The sequence below is a fragment of the Delphinapterus leucas genome, chromosome 16, assembly GCF_059928025.1.
Source record: "Delphinapterus leucas isolate spDelLeu-1000000601 "Yukka" chromosome 16, BTC_Dleu_Yukka2, whole genome shotgun sequence".
In the NCBI taxonomy this organism is placed as follows: Eukaryota; Metazoa; Chordata; class Mammalia; order Artiodactyla; family Monodontidae; genus Delphinapterus; species Delphinapterus leucas.
In genome coordinates, this window is record NC_143144.1 from 43,228,595 (window position 1) to 43,245,256 (window position 16,662).

At 36.7% G+C, this 16,662-nt stretch overlaps 1 protein-coding gene across 5 annotated transcripts in view; it reads left to right on the forward strand.

The window, feature by feature from the left end:
* The window catches only part of IPMK (inositol polyphosphate multikinase), a 41,940-nt gene that overhangs the window by 5,733 nt on the left and 19,545 nt on the right, over window positions 1-16,662 (forward strand). For 3 of the 5 annotated variants that reach the window (XM_022569460.3, XM_022569458.3, XM_089897846.1), the window contains exons 2-3: window positions 4,112-4,206; window positions 9,505-9,601. In XM_022569460.3, the coding sequence (XP_022425168.1) occupies window positions 4,112-4,206; window positions 9,505-9,601 (192 nt within the window). The remainder of the gene's footprint in view (window positions 1-4,111; window positions 4,207-9,504; window positions 9,602-16,662) is intronic. The other 2 variants (XM_022569459.3, XM_089897847.1) reach the window with 1 other exon arrangement.

Sequence of the window (16,662 nt, forward strand, 5' to 3'; positions counted from 1 at the left end):
TGTGATTAATCGTTTGGTTTTCCGTAAGGAGCTCATAATAGAGGACTCCCTTCCAATCCCACCATATACACAACATCACCTTCTTTGGATAAAGACCAGCCTTTGGTGTGGTTGGTGGTGCTTCATTTTGCTTGCCCCACAGTCTCTTCAGTTACACATTATTGTACAGTATCCATGTTTCATCACCCGTAACAATTTGTTTTAAAAGCAGAACGTTTTCGTTATGTTTAAGTAGAGAATCGCATGTGGAAAGAAGGTTTTTTTTCTGCTTAATTTATGTGGAATCCAAACATCAAAGCGATTAACATAACCAAGCTGGCGCAAATGATTTTCAACCCTTGATTTGTATATTTTGAGTATGTCGGCTATCTACCACGTGGTATAACGTCGATTGTTCTCAATTAATGTCTCGATTTGATTAATCACCATCAATTTCAACTGGTCTACCCGACCGTGGAGCATCGCCCAGCGAGAAATCGCCATCATGAAACTTTGTAAACCACTTTTGGCACGTTTGATCAGTGACAGAACCTTCTCCATACACTGCACAAATCTATTTTTGCATTTCAGTTGCGTTTTTACCTTTCTTGGAATAATAAAGCATAATATGCCAAAAATGTTGCTTTTTTTCTTCCATCTTCAATATTAAAATGGCTACACAAAAATTCACCAATTTTGATAAGTTTTTTTTTAATCCATGCTGATATGACAGCTGTCACAATATAATCTAACAAAATTGTTTCGAATGAAGTTAAAGACAACTGAGCGCTACTAGAGTCAGCTTACGGAAAAAACCAAACGAATCTTTTGGCCAACCCAATAACTGATCACCTGATTAAATGATATTGCCAGATTTTTCCACCGTGAAGTTTTATTTTTCCTATTGTAAGTAAATAATTTGAGAGGAATATTTTGAGACTGTTAAAATATCACGTTTCTCGTCAAAGTTTTCATCAAATGTTGTAAGCACCCATTGATGATATTTGACCAACTCACTAATTACTGTTAGTTGGAAAATGGTAATGTTCTAACTCTCTTATTCCTGCTACATGTTGTCATTCTTCTTCTTCTTTTTTTTTTTTGGCCGCACAGCATGGCAGGCAGGATCTTAGTTCCAGGACAGGGATCAAACCTGTGCCCCCTGCAGTGGAAGCGCAGAGTCTTAACCACTGGGCTGCCAGGGAAGCCGCTATTTTGATTTTTGGTTTTTTTGGCATTCTTCTATAAGGAATATAGATTTCCCTCCTCTGTCTCTATCTCTCTCTCTTTCTTTAATTAGTAGGATGGAGTAATGGATTTTTCAAACTTCAGTGAATGGGTCTTAATCCATTATTGTTGCTACTTATTTTGATGCTCAGTTGTCCCAGATTTCGGCAGTGGGAGCTTCTTCAAGCTGGCTCCTGTGCCTTTTTTTTTTTTTTTTAATATTTATTTATTTTGGCTGTCTTATCCACTGAATCACCAGGAAAGTCCCTCCTGTGCCTTTTTAACATTTCCATATTTTCTTTTAAAGCATTTTCTCACGTTGTGGCGTAAAAAGATGTCCCATGTTCATCTTGTACTTTCCCTGTCCCAGTCCTAGAATGAACCACTATTTTCTTCAAGAACCTAGTTCCTTTGGGGGTAAATGGTATTTAAAAACCAGGATCTGGGCAACAGGTGTATTCTTTGCTCCTTTAGTGTGGTTGCTGTTTGTCCTTTCAGCAGACTAGATTAAGAAATAAATAATTTCATATTCTTAAAAATTAGAGTTCAGGGCTTCCCTCGTGGCACAGTGGTTGAGAGTCCGCCTGCTGATGCAGGGGACACGGGTTCGTGACCCGGTCCGGGAAGATCCCACATGCCGCGGAGCGGCTGGGCCTGTGAACCATGGCCGCTGAGCCTGCGCGTCCGGAGCCTGTGCTCCACAACGGGAGAGGCCACAACAGTGAGAGGCCTGCGTACTGCAAAAAAAAAAAAAAAAAAGAGTTCATATTCATACCTGTAATTAAAATTTAATATCTCAGTGTTCTTTACCTCCCCCTGTTCTGTATTCATATCTCCCTTTTTTCTCACAGAGAACTCTGTCTCCCCAGACATCAGTATATTTACTCATTTTGGAATATTTATTTATTATTATTTTTTAAAAGTTATTATTATTTATCTTTCTTTTTGGCTGTGGCGGGTGGGCTTCTTTCTAGTTGTGGCGTGTGGGTTTTCTCTCTCTGGTTGTGGCACGCGGGCTCCAGAGCACGGGGGCTCTGTAGTTGTGGCTCGAGGGCTTAGTTGCCCCACGGCATGTGGGATCTTAGTTCCCCGAACAGGGATCGAACCCGCATCCCCTGCATTGGAAGGCAGATTCTTTACCACTGGACCACCGAAGTCCCCTGAAGTGTACTATTTTTTGTTTTGTTTTGTTTTGTTTTGTTTTGCTCCACATAGAGTATAAGTCCTTCCCTCTGTTTAGGGTGAGGGGCTGATAAATCATATTCCCCCTTGAATTTAATTGAGCGGGTGTGGACTGCAGTCTTAGATTCAGTTCACCTGGTATTGGTTCAGCCTTCCAAGATGCTTCCTTTCTTATCATGACTGTCTTTTGGCTGTGAGGTATTTGGCTGCAGTATAAGGTACTATTGGTTTACTTTTAGATCCTGGAATTCATTCACTGGGAGAATGCCTGGTATTACTATCTTCTACTCCATGTCTGCTTTCTCTGAAAACTTGGAGTGGGTGTTTTGCAGAGTGAGTAGTGTGGGAGAATTGCTGGACCAAGCAATCTATTTTTGTGTTAGGACTATTGTCTCTAATCCATCCTGCTACCCCCCACTGTTGTCTACAGTCTGGCTGATTTCTGCTTGCCTGCTAAAATATTTGTCTAATGGCAGGTTTACCTGTCTCTAGATGAGGTGTCTTCCCCAAGATAGGGAAGCTTCATGATTCTCTTCTCACTTATGAATGCTCCATTCCGCCCCCCGACAACCACAGTTTAGTTCATCAAGGAGTTTTTACGTCTACCATTCTTCATTAGCCTATTGAAAATGTCTGTTTCCATGGGAGTGAAGACCTTTCTTGTTCTACATCCCAGCCTCTGGGAATAGAATTTCTCTTTAGTAACTTTTAGCTCTATTAGACTGCTCCTTGAAGCCCCAAAAACCTCTACCAACCAATCTTATCCATATGAATTAATGTTTACCTTCCTTCTAGTCTTTAACTAGGACTTAAAACAAATAAACTTGATTAGTGTTTCTCTTAAGTTGGTACTTTCTGCCTCTGTTGATTAAACTCTGCATTTTTGTCATGATTAAAAATTCCTGGCATTGCCAAAAGAAATAGAAACTTAAGTGGCGTATTTTACCAAAATTGTAAATAGATTTATTTGAGCTATGTTGTGTTCTAACTAGTGTGATTTTATGAAATCTCAATATATGAAAATTTAAGATTTTAACATATAAACTTGGGAATGAATCTTCATGGCATAGTGACAGGGGCAGTGCTAGTATATATATATGTGATGACTTTAGAAAAAGTTTTTCCCTTTGAGTGGACATATTATAAAAAGGTACCTCTTCCTGCTCCAGGCTTGGCCCCTGATTTCAGCCCCCACTTTTCCCATTGCCTAGGTGCGCTCATGCTATCTGTATAGCTGTACACAGTGCATCTGAATCAGGAAAAAATTTTAGTTGCTTTCTTATAACAGATGAGAGAAACAAAAAAATTACAAAGTAGGAAATTCATATAGAACCATTGTTAACATTTTTTTGTTTGCTTAATAAAAGTGGGATCAATTTATGCTACTGCTTTTAACTTGCTTCTTATTTAACTATAAATTAACATCTCCTGGAAAGTCTATCACTGAAGAATTTCTGTAAAAATTTACATGTGTTCATTTATTAGAAAGTCTGAGGGGGCTACAAGGGAAACAGTGGTTGGAGACAATAAAACCAAGCTGTTTAGAATTTGTGTTCTGGTGCTTTGCACATAACAAGCACTGAAATGTTAAAATTTCTGAAATAAGTGTAAGGAATCCCTTAAATTTATGAAAGTGGTTTATCTGTAACTTTAGGAACAAATCTACGATGCAAGATACGCTATTATTTAAACCATTTTAAAATATGTGACTTTTGTTCTGTAGGTATACTGCAACATCCAGATGGCACAGTTTTGAAACAGTTGCAGCCACCTCCAAGGGGTCCAAGAGAGCTGGAATTCTATAATATGGTAAGTGAGGTAAGATTTGTTTCGTTGTATTCAAAGTGTTTTTCATAGCCTTCTGGTGATGACTCAGTAAAAAATACATTTGACAACATGTCTTAGTATACTGTGTATGTGACTGAAACAAAAGCTTCAAGAAATACAGTGCTTATCTTTACCGATGCACTCTTGTATTTTCTATTCTACTTCATTTTTTAAAGATTTGATCTACTAAATTGATTTCAATTGATGGGTTGTGACCTACATTTTGAAAAACGCTTAGCTGAGAGACTGTATTTCTCAGAAGTGCTGAGTTTAAATAGGTGTTTTTTTACTACAGGATTTCTTAGAGCCTTGAATGTGCTAAAGTGTGCTGTGCAACTCCAAAGGAGGGTAAGGGTGAAGGGGGGCACTTAACATCTAATTAACCATATTACTAGGAGTACTTTTTAAAAAACTTATTTATTTATTTACCATCTTTATTGGAGTATAATTGCTTTACAGTGGTGTGCTAGGAGTATTTTTCAGAACATTCACAGTGTTTTGCAACTGCCACCTCTGTCTAGTTACAGAACATTTTTATCACATGAAAGAAAACCCTGTACCCATTAAGCCATGATGCCCTATTCCTCCCTCCCCATAATCCCTGCCAACCACCAATCTGCTTTCTATGGACTTAACTATTCAGGGTATTTCGTATAATTAGAGTTTCACAATATGTGACTTTTTGTGTCTAGCCTCTTTTGTTGAGCATGTTTTTAAGTTTTGTGGTATGCATTAGTACTCTGTTCCTTTTTATGGCTGAGTAATACTCCATTATACTTAGATACCACATTTTGTTTATCCATTCACCCATTGAAGAACATTTGGATTGTTTCCATCCTTTGGCTTTTGTAGATAGTGCTTTTATGAACATTTATGTATAAGTATTTGTTCGAGTACCTGTTTCCAGTTATTTTAGATATATACCCAGGAGTGGAATTGCTGGGTCATATAGTAATTCTACACTTAACTACTTGAGGAACTGTCGGAAGTGTTTCCCAAAGTGGCTGCACTATTTTACATTTTTACCACTAATGTATGAGGGTTCCAGTTACTCCATATCCTCACCAACACATGTTAGTTATTATTATTATTTTTTTAATGGGCATTCAAGTGAGTGTGAAGTGTTAATCTTACTGTGGTTTGTTTTGATTTTCATTTCCCTAATGGCTAATGATGTTGAACATCTTTTCATGTACTTATTGACCATGTGTGTATCTTCTCTGGAGTAACGTCTAGTTAGATCTTTTGCTCATTTTTTCATTGGGTTGTCTTTACCTTTTTTCCATGTTTTAGATACAAATCCTGTATCAGATATGTGATTTGTAAATATTTTCTCCTGTTCTTTGGGTTGTCTTTTCACTTTGTTAGTGTCCTTCGAAGCATAGACTTTGTGTCATATTTAAGGTCATGAAGGTTTACGCTTATATTTTCTTCTAAGAATTTTATAACTATAGCTCTTAAATTTAGTGCAAGTAAAAAAAGATGCAAACCAAAACAAAAAACAAGTACTGCTATAATGCTTTACCACCATTAGCTCATTTAACAACAACCTGTGAGTTAGGTACTATTTTTATCCTCATTTTTTACTAAGGCATAATTAGTTTAAATAATTTGACCAAGATCATTCAAACAGTTAATGATGGCCCCTGGATTTGAACATAGGCAGCCTTATCTCTAGAATATGCTTTTAACTGCTAACACTGCTTCTTTTTTGGGGAAAGTATTTTATATTTACTCTGCAAAAGTCTTGCACATAATTTGTTGGATTTATTCTAGGTACCTTATTTTTTGTTTCTATTGTAAATAGTATTTTTTTGAATTAAGTTTTCCAATGATTGCTAATACACAAGAATGAAATAGATATTTGTATAGTGTTCTTATATATAGTAATCTTGCTGAAATCTTTTTGTTTTTTGCCTGCACCGCGAGGCATGTGGGATCTTAGTTCCCCGACCAGGGATCAAACCCGCATGCATCCCTTGCAGTCAGGGACTTTAGTTCAGTGCTTAATTGAAGCAATGGTGGGGGCATCTTCCTCTCATTTAGTAGAAGTGCTTCTAACATTTCCCCTTTAAAGTATGACTTTCAATCTAAGTTTTTGAGAGGTACTTCTCCCCAGGTTAAGGAAATTGCTTTCTTTGTGAGTCAAGATTCTGTCAAGGAACAAATGGTGCACTCTGTCAATTTAATAAAAGAACTGTAGTCAGAGTTTAAGGCCACCTGCAAGAGATAATGCCATACCATCCCTGGGCCTAATCGGCAAGGAGAGGGAGTGGTTGCTGGAACTCTGGGAGGGTAACTTTATGAGAAGACTTGAACTGATAAGGAGGGAACTAGAGAAGTAAATAAGCTGACCTCAAGTCTTCTCCTACCCTCCAGTCTCTTGTACCAGGAAGAGACAATGGCAAGAGGGCAAGGAACCCCCCCTTGATGCAGTCGATTCATATGAGCTTCTTGGGGAAGGAGAAGAAGATACGTAACATCCTTCCTATTTTTATTTCAAGAAACAATTCAAAATACGAATGGGTATTGAATATTTTTCAGCTGCCTTTCTGTATCTGTTGAAAAGGTCATATGAATTTCCTCTTTTAATCTGTTAATGTGGTAAATGCCATAATAGATTTCTAACATTACACTACCTTTCATTTTTGAAATAAAACCTACTTGGACATGTCTTTTTAAATTTGTTTTTTAATAATATGCATTACTGGATTTTGTTTGCTAGTGTTTTATTTAAGATTTTTTCCAGCTATACTCATAAGTGAGATTGGACTATTATTTCTTCACATATTGTCCTTGTCTGGTTTTGATATCAAGTTTCTTTTAGCGTCATAAAATGAGTTGAGAAGCATTTCTTTCTCTATTTTGTGGAAGAATTTGTATCAGATAAGGATTTTGTTCCTTAAAGGCTTGATAAAACTTAACCTATGAATTCATCCGAGTGGCCTGTTGTCTTTTTCTTCCTTTCCTCCTTTCCATCCATCTTTTTTTCTCTCATTCTTTGCTTGGAAGGGATGTGTGTGTGTATATATTTAAACATCTTTATTGGAGTATAATTGCTTTACAATATTGTGTTAGTTTCTGCTGTATAACAAAGTGAATCAGCTATATGTATACATATATCCCCATATCCCCTCCCTCTTGCATCTCCCTCCCACCCTCCCTATCCCACCCCTCTAGGTGGTCACAAAGCACTGAGCTGATCTCCCTGTGCCATGCTGCTGCTTCGATCTACTTTACATTTGGTAGTGCATATATGTCAGTGCTACTCTCTCACTTAGTCCCAGCCTACCCTTCCCCAAGGGATGTATTTTTAAACTAATGATTCAGTTTCTTAAATGTCTTGATTTTTTCTTTGTTAATGTGATAGTAAAATACAGATTATAGTTTGTTTTATATAATTACCCACCCAGCAGAGTTCTTCATAGTATTTTTTAAAATGCTATGCTAGTTTAGTTATGACTCCCTTTTAATTCCTGATATTGTTTATTTGCTGTTTTTCTCTTTTTCTCTATCAGCTTGACCAAAACGTTCTTTATTTACTCTCCTTGTTTCAGTATAGTAGCTCTATCCTCATCTATGACAAGTCCTTAAGTTCAGATATCCTTTGGTTCAAGCCTTCAGAGTGGACCTCTATGAGCCCAACATCACTGCTCAGCTTAGCACTTTGGGTTTCCTCTTTATTTTAGATCCCTATGAAATTCCTTTTTAACCTTGGGAGCTCAGTTATGCGTTTAAGAAAATATTTGTTATATTTTATCCTACATTTCTAGGTAGAAAGCTTTTTAGGTTATCTTGCTTGGCATATTGCAGTAAATACCAGTCTTACTACTTTAAAAAAATATTTAAAGTAAGAAGAGAAAGTTTACCTTTCTACTCTTCCAGTTTTTATCTTTTCACTTATAAATATATCATAGACTTCTTTAGGTAAGTACATAGAGATATACTTGGTTCCTCCATCTTGTTGTTAGGTCATCATGAACACTCTGTGCCCTCACTCTCATTGTGCCAGGAACAGAGGGATGATAAGGTACACTCTGCTCTTAATTACCTTGGCCCATAAGTGACTAATATCACTTATGCTCATATTTCAATAGGGGAACCTGGGAAATACAATGTATCATGTGGATATTTGGTGAGTTTCTGCCATACTTGAGTTTATTCTGTAGAATTATGTTGTATGTAACTACTTGACATAAATGTGGTGTGACACATAGAATTCTGATACTGAGATTTCATGAGCATTTTACATGAGTAAACTTAAGTGGTTTTGGATAATTAGGTAGACCTTATTTGACAAGAGTTAATGGGATAAGATGTCTTACAAGTTGTTTTTAAAACAAAAATATTTTCTCTCCTTTTCTAGGAAAAAAGTTAAGAATCTAGTTCCAGGATATCTGGATATTTCTAGTCTTTTCTAGAATTATTACTGGTTATAAATCAAAGAATTAAATGAGCAATAGTAGTTAGACTTGGGTTTCCCTGGTGGCGCAGTGGTTGAGAGTCTGCCTGCCGATGCAGGGGACACGGGTTCGTGCCCTGGTCCGGGAAGATCCCACATGCCACGGAGTGGTTGGGCCCGTGAGCCATGGCCGCTGAGCCTACGCATCCGGAGCCTTTGCTCTGCAGCGGGAGAGGCCACAACAGTGAGAGGCCCGCGTACCGCAAAAAAACACAAAAAACCCCACAAAATAATAGTTAGACTTGCAGTGAGTTAAACGATATTTTTTTTTTAGATAAAATCACAATTTCCTTACAGATATAAAACAAATACATGGTAAAGATTTTGCTAAACTCATCATTTAATGAGGGAACTAGGCAGATTTAAAACTGGTTCAAAAGAGAAGTCAAAGAAGCACAAATTTATATGGCTTAAAGGGAAGGTGGAATGAGTGTACATAAGAACACTGTAAACTCTTCCCTTTCAGGGGGTTTGGAGGGAAGTCATTTGACCCTCCTCTAGGCCAGAATTTATTTTCATGTCTGTGGGCAAGAATTCTTTTGCATTTGCTAAGAATTATCTATAACTTACTTTGTTGTAAAATAGTTCAAGGACAGTGAAAGGCTAGAATTACATAACCAAGAAGAATGTGCTCTAAACAGTACATGGTTTTTCATTGAAGACACATAGTAATCTTTTTTTTTCCCCCAGATTTACTTCCAGTTAAAACTCATACCAGATAAATTATGATTCAACAGTAGTGTGTTATTTGAGAAATGTGTGGGGCAATTATAAATAAAGCATTATAAGAAACTAACATGCAAATATTATATTTCTGTTTGTTTCAGGTTTATGCTGCTGATTGTACTGATGGTGTTCTTTTAGAGCTACGAAAATATTTGCCAAAATATTACGGTATCTGGTCACCTCCCACTGCACCAAATGGTAATCTTTTCTTTAAAATCCATCTTTCAGTCTTAATTCATGAGAGTTGCTTTTTAAAAGGCTTAAATAAGATTAAGCCTAATATATAAAAACAATATATCCATTTTTCTTACTACTTTTTCTCTTCTTCATGAAAGAAAACTTATTAATATTTTTGCTGCTCATAACCAGTTTCTTAGCATATACAAATTAATGACCGATCTCTTATAATTGAATGAAAATATATATACTAGTATTTAATACTGTATTAATTTACAGATGTTCTTTTTTCTGAACTTTTTATTTTTTTAAATTATTTATTTATTTATTTTATTTATTTTTGGCTGCATTGGGTCTTTGTTGCTGTACGCGGGCTTTCTCTAGTTGCGGCGAGCGGGGGCTACTCTTCGTTGCAGTGCACGGGTTTCTCATTGCGGTGGCCTCTCTTGTTGCGGAGCACTGGCTCTAGGCGCACGGGCTTCATTAGTTGTGGCACGCAGGCTCAGTAGTTGTGGCTCGCGAGCTCTAGAGCGCAGGGTCAGTAGTTGTGGTGCACGGGCTTAGTTGCTCCGTGGCATGTGGGATCTTCCCCGACCAGGGCTTGAACCCGTGTCCCCTGCATTGGCAGGCGGATTCTTAATGGCTGCGCCACCAGGGAAGCCCCTCCTGAACATATTGAGCAATTTCTTTTCCCATTTTGAAAAAAAGAAAATCAAGAAAAATATTTTCTTTGTGTACCTTCCTCCCTATCTTCTGTATCACTCCTTCATCCCCCACCTGCATGCTTTAAATAGCAGTCTTTTAAAAAATACTGGTAAGTTTCATAGTTAGAGGACAAAATGATCTATGTAAGGGCATAGCATTTCTTTCTTAATATTAGTTAATACTTGAAGCAGTATTTGCCACATCAAGGCCTTTGACAGCAGACAGAATTCAGTTAAACTGGTAGCATGACTGCTAACGATTGAAGAAGATTCATGAATGAGGGAAGAGTTTCAAACTTGACTGAGTTTAAGAATAACCCATAGGCTTGTTAAAATGCAAATTAATAGGCTCAATTCCCAGACATTTTGATTATGCAGATCTGTGCTGGAGTTTAGTGATATGCTTGTTAAATAAAAGCTTCAAGTTTTCTTGATGTAGATAGTGCTTGAACCACATTTTGAGAACAGGAAGAGAAGGGGGCTCCTTCTCTCCTTCTCTGAACAGTTTCAGCTTGTTCTTTTCCTCGGTTCTTTGTCTCCCTTCTACTCATTCACTACTTTTGCGAAGTTTCATTAATAGGGAATCATGGTATCTCCCTGTGAGTATCCTCAGATAATAGTAAATCAGTGGTTCCCCAGGGTATTTAGGATTCTTCTGTGTGTCAGTTGTATGGGGGGGGTGAGCTTTGCTTTGCTCTCCTTCCCTCTTCTCCTGTCCCCTCCTCTCCCTGCCCCTCTCCCCTTCTTTCCCTTTACTTTCCTTTTCTTTTTTCTTTTCTCCCTCCCTGCCTCTTTCTTTCCCCTTCCCTTCCTTTCCCTTATCTAATCTAGCCTCGGGATAGTTAAATGCTCAGTTTAAAAAATTATTTAGAAGGGGTAGAGGGAATTCCCTGGCGGTCCAGTGGTTAGGATTCCCCGCTTCCACTGCAGGAGGCATGGGTTCAATCTCTGGTTGGGGAGCTAAGATACCACATGCTGTGCAGTGCAGCCAAACCAAAAAATAAAAAAAATAAAAAATAAGGGGTAGAATAACTGAGCAAACAGCATCATTATTTTGAAAAGTAGAGTATACTGAAAGAATTTGGGTAAGAGAAGAAATATTTTAATTGAAAGTAACATTTTATAGTTTAGGATTACTGGCACATGATTTAAAAATCAAAGACTTACTAACAATCAACAGCCTTTTTGGTCTTCAATACCAAATAATCTTGAGGGACATCTCTGCTAATGTATTGTAGAGCAGTAACTTTGAAGTCAGAAGACTTGGCTTCTACATTGGTTATTTCCAAACTTTGTGAACTTTACTAACTCATTAACCTTTTGAGCTCCACATTTCTTCTATAAATGGAAAATAATATCACATAGAGTTGTGAAGATCACGTTATGTGAGAATGCTTTGTAAACTCTAATTTTAATATAAATGGAGATATTGGTGCTACTGAGATGAAAAGATGAGATGAGGAAAATGAGAAAAGAGAGGAGAAAATGTCAATAGAAGTATACATATTTAGAGTGGTCCTGTAATACCACCAATTGTCTCAGGGAATTTCCTATTCCTTTCCAATTAAAAAAAAATTTTAATTAATTAATTTATTTATTTTTTGCGGTACGCGGGCCTCTCACTGCTGTGGCCTCTCCCGTTGTGGAGCACAGGCTCCAGACGCGCAGGCTCAGCGGCCATAGCTCACGGGTGCAGCCGCTCTGTGGCATGTGGGATTCTCCCGGACCGGGGCACGAACCTGTATCCTCTGCATTGGCAGGCGGACTCTCAACCACTGCGCCACCAGGGAAGCCCATTTTAATTTATTTTTAAAAATAAAAACAAACAATTTTTTTTTGGCTGCGCCTCGTGGCTTGGGGGAGTTCCCCGACCAGAGATTGAACTGGGCCATAGCAGTGAAAGCGCCGAGTTCTAACCACTGGACCACCAGGGAACTCCCTTTCCAATTTTTTTAAATTTAGTTACTTTTAGCTGCATTGGGTCTTCGTTGCTGTGAGCAGTCTTTCTCTAGTTGCGGCGAGCGGGAGCTACTCTTTGTTGTGGCGCGCGGGCTTCTCATTGTGGTGGCTTCTCTCGTTGCAGAGCACGGGCTCTAGGCGTGCAGGCTTCAGTAATTGTGGCTTGAGGGCTCTAGAGTGCAGGCTCAGTAGTGGTGGCGTACAGGCTTAGTTGCTCCGCGGCCTGTGGGATCTTCCCAGCTCAGGGCTCGAACCCATGTAGGGTTCCCTACATGGGCAGGCGAATTCTTAACCACTGCACCACCAGGGAAGTCCCATTTCCAGTTTTTTAGCTATGGAAGGAGTTAGATAAAACTGTTGCACCATACAGATTGTTCAGCTTTGATTCTGCTAGAGAGTTCATGGAATCATCTTTCTGTTTTTATCATTTTGATTGTAAATGAAATAAATATAAGATAGGAAACTCTGACATCTTTAGCCCACGGGATCATGAAAACAAATATTTTCTTAAATTTTAGTAGAAAACTAGTTTGTATTACTGAACTTTACATAGTATTAAATTAATGACATAATTTATTTCTTGACTTTTTTTTCCCTCTTTTTATTTGAGCACCTTTTCTTATGTGCTCAAGGTAGAGTTTTATACAGCTTTGTATAATTCTTATAATCCAAAGTTGTAAGATGTAGAAAGTACTGCCAGTTTGCTCAGCAAATTATTGTCACTTAAGAGAAGCATAAGGATGTGCTGACCAATAGGGTTTTTTTCTTTTAAATTTTTTATGGCAGTTTTATTGAGATATAATTTATGTACCATAAAACTCACCCATTTAAAGCATACAGTTCAGTAGTTTTTTGTTATAGAGTTATATAGTCATCACCATTAGCAAACCTTAGAACATGACCAGTGGGTTTTGTTTTTGTTTTTTAAGGTAAAACATTTGTTAGTAATTACATTTGAAGATTTGGAGCTATTTATACATATTCAATCTCATTTTACTTGTGTGTAAGTACATAGATGCCTAGTACATGTACTATCAAAAGCCTTTTATTGATAGTTATTTGGAGGAATGGAAAAGTGTATCTTCAAGTAGGTTTGAGCAAATTGAGAGTTCTGTAATGTAATCTCCAGTCTCATTGATTGGTAGGTTTCTGGATCTAGCTACTAGTCAAGTTTCAGGAAGCATGGACTGAAATTAGCTGTTCCCTTTATCCCACATTTGGAGGCTCAAGGTCTCTTCTATTTATAATTCCTTTTACTTTCAGCTTCCGTTACTCTTAGAAATAGCTGAAGATTGATGTGAAAAACAGAAATTTGGCTTCATAGATGGGCAGGGATTCACCACCAGGCCTTTTCTCCTTTTTGGGGGGTTCAGAAATGAAGATGGTAGCCAGTACCTAGATATGGTGGGGAAGAATGTGATGAAACTTGGAACCCATATTCTAATGATTTATACAATCAATAATATTCATTAAGGGGATCTGAATAAGTCTTCCTTGAACTCTCTAAATGTGTTCACCCTTGTCTTTCCTTTAAAAGAACAGGTTATCTCATCTTGACTGTTTAGTTTTTTGTAGGTCTTTCAATTTTTCCACAGTATTTCAGAGATTTTTATTTTTTTCTCCTTTGATGCTGGGGAATTTTCTGCCTTTTTTTTTTCTTAGAGTGTCGGACTATATTCCATCAGTAGAATTTTTTTTATGCTTAATGTATTAGAAAACAATGTAAGTATTTAATTTATATTAATATTTAAGATAATTATATTTAATCGCATATATTTAAATAGAAAATATATTTTAAAATAGAAAAGCTTTTTCATTCATAGTAACCTTGTGTAATCTTATACATACTATCATCAACAGCATGAAATATATAAATATTTTGAGCATGTTAACTATGCCATTGGTATAGCCACTGAGAAGTCTTACTTAATAGTCTGCTTATAACAGCATGAAGTGGTGTATTTTAGAATACCTGGTAGTTATTTTCATGATTTTTACCTCAAAAAATTAAGGAACTATGGAAATTCTATATATATTTTCCATAAATTAATATGTAAATAACAGATGTATCCCTTATGGCCACAGCCCGTTAAACTAAACTATACTTCTAGTCAGTGTGACCTCTTGTAATGAGATCCATGTATTTGTGAAAAATAGATGTCCTATTATTTATTATACAAATACCAAGACTAAGCTTAATAGAATATCTTTTAGCTCCGAGGTTCACAAATGCCAGTCCTTAGACCTCTGACAGACTGGCTTCATCAGAATCTGTTGTCCTAAATAGAGCTTTTAAGAATTTAAAAAAGTAAATGTAGTTATTTTGCTATTTTTATGATTTATACACACATGCATGTATATGTGTATATATGAAAAAATCAGCTCTCTTCATTTTTTAGTATTCAAAAATCTGTCTCTACTTACAAGTTACATCATATCAAATAGTCATAATTATTTTCCAAACATCATATTAATATAGTTTAATTTATTTATTTGACCTTGGTTACAATGAACCTAAACTATTCCAGATAGAACATTATCTTATTCTTAGTCCATCAGATTTTGGTGACGGAGTTTTAGAACATTTTCTGCATACCTAAAGATTGAAAAATATTGTTCCACTATATCCAGAGGGGCTTAGCTGAAAGTGTCCTTTGTTATCCAGTCTGTAGCATTGCCTTATAAATGAGCCTCCCCTGTTGTAAAATGCCTTTGGTCATTTAAGCTATTAAGTCTTGAGATTGACCTACTTTGAGTTGAACTGTCTTCTACTGAAATAATTTGCTAATAGCATTTTTTCAGAGGGAATTAGTATTCAGATTAATTTCTAGTGATAATACCCTGTAAAAAAAAATATCAGCTTATATCTCAGTGCTCAGGTCATGCCTCTTTTCCTATTTACCTATTTTATTCAAAAGCAGTTGTGGCAAGCTGTTAGATATATAACATCATATTCTGTTTTTAAAACTGCATCTCTAAAGTAGATTTTGATTTTTTTTTTAATAACTTGGAAAGAGAAACGAGAATCTCAAAATCTTTTCACTTAAAAAAAATCAAGGCCAGAGAACTAAAAGAATACACTAAACCAACTCTCAGTAGGCCTTAATTTAATGATTATTAACTTAACGCTAATAATCAATAATTTAGCAGTTATTTGGTAATTCCAATCATATAAAACATATCAAGAACCTGAAAGTAAGATAGTGACAAACATTTGCCTAGTCAAAATAAATGTCAAATAAAATCGATGATACTTAAGCCTGTTTACTGAAGGAATGTCTCAACTTATTACAGGATCAGGAAGGCCAAACCCAGAGTTCCCCTGGGCAGTAAGAATGAGAAGGGCAAACATTGATTCTTTCAGCAAACATTTATTGTATTCCCACTATAAAGAAAGTTTGCATTTGTATTTTTCTCCTTCGCAAGAGAAGGAAAAAATAGGGATTTTATATGCAGTTTGCAAAGTCTCTACTCTAGCTTCTGACGTTTCTTATTACAACAAACAGGTTATTTTTTGTTTTTAATCACTACCAAATTGGCAAGTAGAAAATAATAACCCTACACTGAACTATAGATGCTGTGATAGCTAGGTTTACACACTATCTTTATACTCCCATACATAGTCTCACCTCAGTAAGGCTTTTAGGGTTTCTTGAGTTATGGAAATTAATGATGATAAATTTGTGAATGCTAATGATTTACTATATTAGGATCTAATTAGTCTTTTCTGATACTTGAAATATAAGCCTAGTTACTGAAATTTTTATATAACTTTAGGGAGAGGATGGATTTGTTTCCTTCTCTTGCTCAAGGTAGCTGAAATTGGGAAGAGAGAATCTGAAGGGGCCTGTCCTGCGCAACATCCTTTCTCTTCTTCTCATCCCCTCCTGTGGTTATCTTTTAAAGCACAGAAATGGGTGGGTTCCAGTTTCTTGATCAGGATATTCCTACTTGTCTCATTACCTTCACTGTCGGCAGGTTCATGTGTGTGTCCAGACCTTTTACTTTCTCTTACCCTGTTGAAGATGTCCATTTGTTAGAAACTTTCTTAAAATGTGACATGCTCCTTCTTGTTTCTGCCAGTGCTGGTCTCTTAGGCTGCAGTTCCTTTTTTGTCACTTGACTTCACCTAGTTCTACAAGGTTATAATCCTCCCACTCGCCATTTTCCTTTCACCAAGAGATAAAATTTTTAAAAATAAATTTATTTACTTAAATTTTATTTACTTTAAAGAAGTAAAACCTTGTTACTTTGATAAAAAGAAAATATAATCTCTTCTGTCTTTGAGGAAAAGTTTTTACGAGAAGTGCTTCGTATTACATTCGTAACTGAAAATTACGATCTCATTCAGAACTTTATTTGGGAAGACTCATTCACCCAGGAAGTGGGGGAAGAATTTCTTTCCTTACTTCTGTCCCT